The following is an 8554-nucleotide window of genomic DNA, read 5'->3' as shown; positions in this document are numbered from 1 at the left end:
TTTTTCATACAACGCAAAAATAGTATTGTAATATTTTTTTTATTTCAACATAACTACAATTTACAAATATAAATTGTAACTGTTGCCAAACATCAACATTTTGATCACGTGACCATGAGGATGCTGCAACGGTCACTAAGTGTGAAAATGGTCGCTAAGTGTGAAAAATGGTCACCAGTCACTTTTTTCAATGCCATTGCAACTTTGGTCACTAAATGAACTGTTTGAAAGCTAAGGCTAGCTTGCATTATAATGCCTTATGGTAGCTTACATTTTCAAGAGAGAGAAGCTAAACTCCTAAACACACAAGGAATTTGTCTTTGGTGAATATGCTCTCAGTGTACATAAAGAAAAATAAAATAGAATACATTCATCAAGAATCATAAGCTACAACACTTAGTGATGGTCACTAAAGCCTGGAGGATTGTTCCCTCTGTGCTTCTTTAAAACAGTATACGTTAGAATAGAATAACAGAGTTGGAAGGCACCTTGGAGATCTTCTAGTCCAAACCCCTGCTTAGGAAGGAAACCCTACACCATTTCAGAAAAATGGTTATCCAACATCTTTTAAAAAACTTCCAGTGTTGCAACATTCACAACTTCTCTCCTTGATTAGTTTCCACCCATTGCTTCTTGTTCTACCCTCACGTACCTTGAAGAATAGTTTGACTCCCTCTTCTTTGTGGCAACCCCTGAGATATTGGAACACTGCTATCATGTTTCCCCTAGTCCTTCTTTCTATTAAACTAGACATACCTAGTTCCTGTAACTGTTCTTCATATGTTTTAGTCTCCAGTCCCCTAATCATCTTTGTTGCTCTTCTCTGCACTCTTTCTAGATTCTCCACATCTTTTCTACATCGTGATGACCAAAACTGAATGCAGCATTCCAAGTGTGGCCTTACCAAGACATTATAAAGTGGTATTAACACTTCACGTGATCTTGATTCTATCCCTCTAGCCCAGAAGCAGAAGTAGAGTAGGGAAAAAATAAAATAATGTCTAAAAATATTTTAAAACTTAAGGAAAATTTCAAGACTTTGACAGAAAGAAAATAGAAAACAGAAACTAAAAACAGCTAAAAAGAAGCAAGTTACAATGAAAATGGACATTAAACTGTGAAAAAATAAGTACAGCCTCTTTGAATTCCATGGATTTACAAATCAGGACACAGTAAAAGTCATCTGGTCCTCAACATCTGGTCCTCAACAGTTCTTAAAAATAGGTAAATACAAGCTCAGATGAATAACAGCACCTGATATATTACAACCATGCCATCATTTATTTTACAAAAAGAAAGCCAAAAGGAGAAGCCAGGGGTGAAGAGAACTCCAAAGAGGGTATACTTTCTTTTTCACATGGCTGTAGTGTGGATAATGAGCTTATAAAAAACAGAGAGCTGAAATAGAAAACAGTTTTCATATTAAGATTAATGTTGTCATGTGTAAGCATTCCTCTTGTGAAATAAAAATCTCTCCTGAGCCACTGCAGACGGAAAACTCAAATCACCTGTTCATGTTTCCAGTGATTTTGGAAAATTGAGTCTGTATCAATCTACTTTTTTTTTACTTACCGTATTTATCGGCGTATAACACGCACCGGCGTATAACACGCATTCCCCATTTTAACACAAAAATTTGAGTAAAAATTTTTTTCATTAAAAATAAATGACTTGGAAGCTCGGAACTTAATGTTGGATTAAAATTTATAACATTAGAACATGAATTACTTCCCCACCCTCTTCTGTCACATCATTTTCCCCCCTCTGATCCCCCTGTACCACCTAATCCCCCCCCAGATCCACCTGTACAACCTAATCCCCCTGTACCACATAGTCCTGATACCACCTGTACCATATAACCCCACCCCCCATATCACATACTCTTTCCCCCTGCGCCACATAACAAGCCTGTAGCAGACTAGCAGACTCAGGTTACTCTTTAATTGCGCTGACGAGTAACGTCCTCAGCGTAACGTCAGGGACGTCACTCGTCAGAAGTACGGTGGCCTCGGAGGGTCCTGAGGAGCAGCCTTTAAAACAGCAGCGCGGGTGGCTGCGGACTCACAGCTGATTGGGAGAATGCCGGCGCGTACACTTGGGACCAGAGAGCAGGCGGGCGGGAAGGTAAGCACCCGCAATGATGGAGAAAAAATACAGTCAGCGGGCGGCTCTCTGGCCGCTGCGAGCCGCTGCTGCTAGGATGGGGTTAAATCAGGCAGCGGGCGGCTCTCCAGCCGCCGCTTGTTCAATGATGGGGTTAAAGCGAACAGCAGGTGGCTGGAGAGCTGCCGCCACTGCTGCAAGGTAGGGGTTATATCAGGCAGGGTAGCTGGAGAGCCGCCGACGCTGCCATGAAATGGATGCTGCACTTCTATGAGTATCATGGGCGCCGGTGAATCAGCTGGAGCAGGCAGTTTGGGACCCGGCGTATAACACGCAGTATCGGTGCATAACACGCAGGCAGGGTTTAAGCTTGCAATTTTAGTTTTAAAACTGCGTGTTATACGCCGATAAATACGGTATTTACCTTTCAGCAATTGGTGGCAGAGATGGGATTGCCTCAGACTCCGAGACCGCTAAGTGCCATCAGTGAAGAGGAAGAATGAATTGTTTGTTAGAAAGAGGGAATTTAGTCCAGGAAGATCTCCAACCCTCCAGGCACTGGCCTCAGAAATGACCTGAGCTTTGATTAGGTAATGGGAGATGGATAAGCTGGAAGCTTTTTTCTCCTCACACTTGGATTGGGCAGAAATAGAGGCCCACAATTTTAAAATTGCAGATTTCAGGCAAAAGGTCCTGTATCAATTGAATCCATGGCCCTGGGAAGTAACAAAGCCTCTCTGGTTTATTTGGCCACTTTATCTCAAATCTCAAGACATTTTGAATTGATCTTGGAACTAATAAAAAACATGGAAAAATAAACGAAAAGAGATGCCTTCCATTAAACATCTGAATTCACAGAGAAATTTTATTCCAAATACAGCTCCAGCTATGATTAAGGTGGTAGAGAGAGAGGGCCTAGATAGATAGATAGATAGATAGATAGATAGATAGATAGATAGATAGATAGATAGATAGATAGATAGATAGATAGATAGATAGATAGACAGACAGACAGACTGACTGACTGACTGACTGACTGACTGACTGACTGACTGACTGACTGACTGACTAAGGGAAGGGAGACCAGAGAATGGACCTCTATCTTTCCTTCCTTCCCTGTTGGTTATTATCTCCCATCCTTTCCCTAGATTTGGGTGTGGCAAAGACAGTTGCTCTCTAGGTACTTCCAGAAAATGTGCACTTCCTGCAGCTCGCTAGACAGTGAAGACTCTGGGATTCCCTCCTGCCACTTTCTATCTTGGATTATTTTCCCATTCACGCAGCAGAATGCTGAAAGCTTTCCATCTAGGGACAAGAGGATCATATGGCTTCTTTGAATAAGAGACCAATATGATCCTTGTGTGGATCAAGTCTTCGCACACAGTGTTAAGCCTTCCAGATGCTGTCTTGTAGCAGGGTCACTACATTTTGTCCAGAAAGGATGATAGGATAGTTATGACTCAATACAGAGTAATGGAATTCTGATGTCCCATAAGGACTATGAAGTCACCTAATACCTCCAGAAAAACATGGTATACAGTATATATCCAGAGTGTTGCAAGTTTGGGTCATCAGTATGATCTTGACACCAAGCTCCACTGCTCATACCTACTTTCAAGAAAAAAGTCATAGAGGGAGAAAATGACTATATTCACACAAATTTAGAGTTTAGAGTCTTATTCCTGAATGTATAACAATTTCAATTATTAATTGGTTTATTTTACTGATAATGTTTGAATTTAATTTGATTAATGTTATACTTTTCCTATGTTTATTTCCTTCACCTTTAAATAGCAATTGTCACATTGATTCAAAGGAAGAATACAAAACATCAGTAACTGCAATAGAGAAGGTAATAGCTATCAGCCTAAGAAACAATTTTACAGTCATTTCTCCACTTTTATCATTAGATGTTCCTTAGTGTTTAGATCTGGCCTCAGGATGATAATATAGCACTTTGTGAAGAAGATGCAACCCAGAAGTCCAGCACTGGAGGTCAAGATGGAGAAGACTTGGACAATCACCATGGACTTTCCTTTGGTGCTCAGATAAGTGGGCAGGAAGGAGACCCAAACACTGCAGAACACCAGCATGCTGAAGGTGATCAGTTTGGCTTCATTGAAGGCCCCAGGCAGGTTCCTGGCCAGGAAAGCCACAGTGAAGCAAATGGCAGCTAGGAAACACATATATCCAAGGACAACATAAAACATGGTGACGGAGCCTTCATTGCATTGCAGAATGATCTCTCCAGGCTGGGAGTGTAGGTCAGAGTCAGGGAAAGGGGGAGAAATTCCCAGCCATAAGACACAGATGAAAATTTGGCCAGCAGAACCAGAAAGAATGATGGAGTTGGCCAAGCTCTTCCCCAACCATCTTCTCACACTGTTCCCAGGTTTTGAGGCCAGGAATGCCAGCACTACTGTGATTGTTTTGGCCAACACAGAAGATACGGCTATTGAGAATACAATGCTGAACACTATTTGTCGGAGAAGACAGGTGACTTTCCTTGGTCGTCCAATGAAGAAAAAGGAGGACAAGAAGCAAAGCAAGAGGGATATCAGGAGGATGAAAGAGAGGTCTCGGTTGTTGGCTTTGACAATGGGGGTTTCAAGGTATTTAATGAATATGAATAAAATGAATCCTGTAGTTAGGAACAAGAGTAGAGCAAAGGAGACCAGGATGATACCCAGATGTTCTTTATAAGACAGAAAGGTTATTCTTTTATGTATACATTGGACTCTGTTCTGAGTTGGATATTGATCATCTGGGCACTTGGTGCATTTTTCAGTATCTGAGAAAAAAGAAAGTAATATTTATTTTATATCTCTTTTCACCTTCCAAGAAAGAGCTTCTTTGGATGTCAGATGATATTTATCAACCATGGCAGGTGCCAATATTGAAAAAAACCAATAGGGGCAGGTTGACAATACTGTGACTGTGTGATCATCCCACAAACTTTATAACATGTTCTAATGGAAATGCTCCCTCAGAATGTTCCCTGGATCTCTGCTTGAAATACATCAACTCAAGAGGATTGCTGCCCAATGGCTAGATGGTCCAGATATCCAGCCATAGACTTAGCCACACTAGTAAATGTTCATACATAATTTTATTTATAATTGTACCTGTTAGGAATGTAATCCAAATTGTTGGGTTGGCAATATATAAACCATAATAGTAATACTGTATCTTTAATTACTGCTGTAAATGTGATTGGTTGCTGTTTCCTCAGGCGGACATAAGATGGAGACAGTCTGATTGTTAGATGCTGATTGTTGGATGACGGTTGTAGATGTGTCGTGTATTGATCGGCGTGAATTACTGTGAGTTTGCAACTGTTAGCGATTTTCGTGTACTGAACTGTTTATATAATTCTGGACTGTGTTTTTTGGATCACCCCTTAACTGCAGATGTTGATGACTGACTGTCTTAACCTTGTATGAATTGGACTCTGCATACCTCTATTTCCACAGAAGTACAACACTATCTGTTTTACAATTCAGTGTCTCCATATGCTGGTTTATGTGTTCTACACCACTCTCACTACACTTCTCTGCATGTACTCGTTCTCCTAATGGGGAGCTTACCTAACAGCACTGATCATTCCCATTATTCATTTTTAAAATAATCAACTGTTCTGATGTTTTATCAACCTCCCTGAAGCCTTCATGAGTATTTGAAATCCACGGTTAAAATTGGAGCTTTCCTGCTGCTTCTACAGAGACCAACCTGCCTGGGTTTAGCGATTTGGAGCCCACTTGGCTGGTCTTGCAAGACTGAGGAAGGTCAGAGCCTCAGTCACCTGTGTGTGAAAGTTGTCAGAAATGCCATAGATGATAAGGACTTTCAGAAGTGGTTTGCCATTGCCTCTTTCCTAGGGCATGAGAGATTGGCTGGCCCTGGTTCACCCAGCTGGCTTTGTGCCCAAGGGAGGAGTAGAATTCATGGTCTCCTGGTTACTATCCTGAAGTCTTTACCATAGACAAACTCTGATCATAGCCATACAACCCATGTAACGTAGTCAATTCACCAATGGTTACATTCACACTTTTAACTCTGGTTTATTTTCTGAGGTTGAACCTGTTGGCCAATGGGTTAGTGAATCATGTGTATTAATTCGCAGGGACTAGCTGAACATTAATTTACAATAGAAATAAGCTGAAGATGCTTTTTCCCATAAGGACCACATTCACACAACATACTTCACCAGACTGAGGAAATGTTCTTGCAGCCACCCTGGGACAAAAGACAGCTCTAGGTTCAGCCTTCTGAAAGGCTATAATAAACCATGAATGACCACAGCTATTCCCCCCTCCACTTCCCTGGGTTCTCACCAGATGCAAACCCACAAATTAGGTGGCCACATTTCCAACTGAGGAGTTTTCCTCCCCTCTGGACTAGGCTTCAGTGAGACATGACAGTAACATGATGGACAGGAGAAGCCATGTTGCACATCAACCTGGCGCTCCAATTCACAGACCACAACTGGAACCTGGAGCCACCAGCAGACACTGAGAGTGGAAGCTTAGGACTCTACAGTAGGACAACTTTCAAATAATGTACCTGGGATATTGGTCATCCTTTGCTCCTCATTGTAAGGATGGAACTGCCTATTATTTCTGCTTCTCCTCTCACTCAACTTTATTGATACACATTTTTATATGCTGTTTCTGGCAATTTTATTATATTAATGCTGCATTCTGTTACACCATATGAAATAAGTATAATAGCTTACTTGGTTCTCTTTCCCCTCTGATTTCTGTTACATTGGTTTCCTTTCAATACCAATAGTTAATAGTCCCTTTTAGAACCGGAACTATATCTCTTTTTTAGTTGCTGTTGCATTTCATTATTTAATATCCAAGAAAATTGGAAAGATCAGAAGAAGAGGGAAGATTCAGTAACAACCAAACCAAGGAAACTATGATGGAGTCTATGCTGAATCTGGGAATGTTGAACTGGGCTACCAACAATATTTGTTTTTTTATCCCTTAATCCATAATATGGAAAATTAAAGCACTAAAAATAAAAAAATCTCTAATAATGGTAAATATATGTCTCTTCTTCCACATATGGCAAGTCTTGATGAGCAAAAACCATTAATCTGAAACCACTTCTCAATTTCAAAGAATGGAGATGTCCTAAGAACAATAAACATGGGAGGACAGCTCCAAATTGGCAAGAAAAGAAAAAAATTCCTTGGATGCAAATAATCTTGTACAATCCATGCTGTTCTTCTATCTCTTCCTACCTCATCCCTCAAATTCTATTCCTTATTCCTCCCATTATGGAAGAAATTTGGCATTTTGAAAATTGAGAACCACAAAATTATGAACAACAGATGTCTCTTTGAAAGTGCACATTGATCAAAATGTTCTGGTTGAATCCAGTACCCTTTTCTCTGATAACACCCACCTTCCTGAGTGGAGATGGTCCCCTCTGGACAAGGAACACAGTCATAGCAGCAAACTGGCTCTCCTTGCCGAGCTTGCTTGAAAAATCCAGGCTGACAATTTTCCACACATTTGGACTGAGGCAGAGACTAAGAAAACAAGGAATGACAAATGAAGTATGTTAGAACTAACCCTCAATGAAAAATTGAGGTAGACATGAACATTAGTCAAGTAGTTGCTGAACTTCACTTACCATATTTTTCAGAGCATTTTTTTAAAAAAGTTTTTGCACTCTGCAAACCTCCCAAAAACGGCTTGTTTTTTATAAAACAGGCCTGTCCCCCCCCCCCCCCAAAAATGGCATGGATATCACTTAGTTGTAGTTGTAGTTGTAGTTGAGTTTATTTATAGGCCGCCCTTTTCCCTGAGGGGACTCAGGGCGGCTAACAACTTGTATGGGAAGGGAAGACATACAATAACATAAAAACACAATGTAAAATTAAAATCAAGCAACATTCATTCAACATTCGGGTGGGGGCAGATTATAATCTTACCCACAGGCCTGGCGGGATAGCCAGATCTTGAGGGCTGTGTGGAAGGTCTGAAGGGTGGTGAGGGTATGAATCTCCACGGGGAGATCGTTCCAGAGGGTCGGAGCTGCTACTGAAAAGGCTCTCCTCCGCGTAGTTGCCAGCCAGCACTGGCTGGCAGATGGCACTCAGAGGAGGCCTAATCTGTGAGATCTTATGGGTTGAGAGGAGGTGATTGGCAGGAGGTGGTCTCCCAAGTATGCAGATCCACTACCATGAAGGGCTTTGTAGGTAGTAAGAAGCACCTTGAAGCGCACACGGAGATCAACAGGTAGCCAGTGCAGCTCGCGGAGGATAGGTGTTATGTGGGTGAACCGAGGTGCACCCACAATCACTCGCGCAGCCGCATTCTGGACTAGCTGAAGCCGCCGGATGCTCTTCAAGGGCAGCCCCATGTAGAGCACGTTGCAGTATTCCAGCCTAGAGGTCACGAGGGCGCGAGTGACTGTTGTGAGAGCCTCCCGATTC

At 41.6% G+C, this 8554-nt stretch overlaps 1 protein-coding gene across 1 annotated transcript in view; it reads right to left on the bottom strand.

Moving 5' to 3' along the window:
• Positions 1 to 3989: 3989 nt before the first annotated feature.
• Positions 3990 to 8554, bottom strand: part of LOC148047079 (vomeronasal type-2 receptor 26-like) — a 44167-nt gene continuing 39602 nt past the window's right edge. The window contains exons 4-5 of the mRNA XM_087707729.1: positions 7519 to 7645; positions 3990 to 4894 (exon numbers count right to left, since the gene is read on the bottom strand). Coding sequence (XP_087563855.1) covers positions 3990 to 4894; positions 7519 to 7645 — 1032 coding nt within the window. The remainder of the gene's footprint in view (positions 4895 to 7518; positions 7646 to 8554) is intronic.

Source organism: Thamnophis sirtalis, unplaced genomic scaffold (assembly GCF_051295495.1).
Source record: "Thamnophis sirtalis isolate CommonGarterSnake01/CBP01778 unplaced genomic scaffold, rThaSir2_p1.2 scaffold_3, whole genome shotgun sequence".
In the NCBI taxonomy this organism is placed as follows: domain Eukaryota; kingdom Metazoa; phylum Chordata; class Lepidosauria; order Squamata; family Natricidae; genus Thamnophis; species Thamnophis sirtalis.
The sequence above is the reverse complement of the archived record's forward strand: the minus strand, read 5'-3'. Positions and strand labels throughout refer to the sequence as shown.